Source organism: Chrysochloris asiatica, unplaced genomic scaffold (assembly GCF_000296735.1).
Source record: "Chrysochloris asiatica unplaced genomic scaffold, ChrAsi1.0 scaffold00207, whole genome shotgun sequence".
NCBI lineage: Eukaryota > Metazoa > Chordata > Mammalia > Afrosoricida > Chrysochloridae > Chrysochloris > Chrysochloris asiatica.
Window position 1 is genome coordinate 4,446,305 of NW_006408725.1, and position 832 is coordinate 4,447,136.

General features: G+C 36.4%; 1 protein-coding gene across 1 annotated transcript in view; it reads left to right on the forward strand.

Annotated features, from left to right (window-relative positions):
• The first annotated feature begins 547 nt into the window (after positions 1-547).
• GORAB (golgin, RAB6-interacting) overlaps positions 548-832 on the forward strand; it is a 55,817-nt gene continuing 55,532 nt past the window's right edge. Inside the window, 1 exon segment of the mRNA XM_006872659.1 lies at positions 548-584. Coding sequence (XP_006872721.1) covers positions 548-584 — 37 coding nt within the window.

Consider the following 832-nt stretch of genomic DNA (forward strand, 5'->3'; position numbering starts at 1 on the left):
AGAGTCTCCAAGAAGCAGCTCAAGGGTTCGATCCACCGACCCTGCAATTCAAACTGCCCTTGTGGTCTAGTGCTTATCCTACAAAGTCACACCAGGACTGTAGTCCAGACCAAATTATTTACTTTGGGTTAAAATTTTCAGAGAACCACTCTTGTGATTAATGATATTTTCTAAATTTTCTTTGGAACCTAATGAGTTATTATCATTTCTGGCATTTAAGTTTCCAAATATCATAAAAGAGTCCTGATTGTTTGGAGATGAGAAAAACCAACATTCTACAGATTGGTTTGCTCTAATGGGGTTAGATATATCTAAGAGTATTTTCAACAGTTTCATATCATCTTCTACAAGTATATTAATAGGACTAAGACTAATGTTCTACTTTCTCATTTTTTATAATGTTTTGAGAAAGAAATTTAAGTTGTACTAAACATTACAGTATTTAATGTGCCCCCAAAGTAAGAAGCCCTGGTGTTGCAGTGGTTAAGTTCACTCTAAAGTTGAGATCTGTATTTGTGTCCATTCCAGAGAGAGACAACCCAACGGAATGTGGAAATCATCGGACAATATCTTCGATATCCCAAGTGAGTCAAGTTTTACTAAAAGTTATACAGAAACAGCTGCAAGCATGCATTGACTGAGAACTTCCAGAGGTTCAAGTCAGATTCAGAAGAGGCCATGGAATGAAGGATATCAATGCTGATGTCCGATGGATCTTGGCTGAAAGCAGAGAATACCAAAAAGATGTTTACCTGTGCTTTATTGGCAATGCAAAGACTTTTGATTGTGTGTATCATGAAAAGCTATGGACAACATTACAAAGTATGAGTAT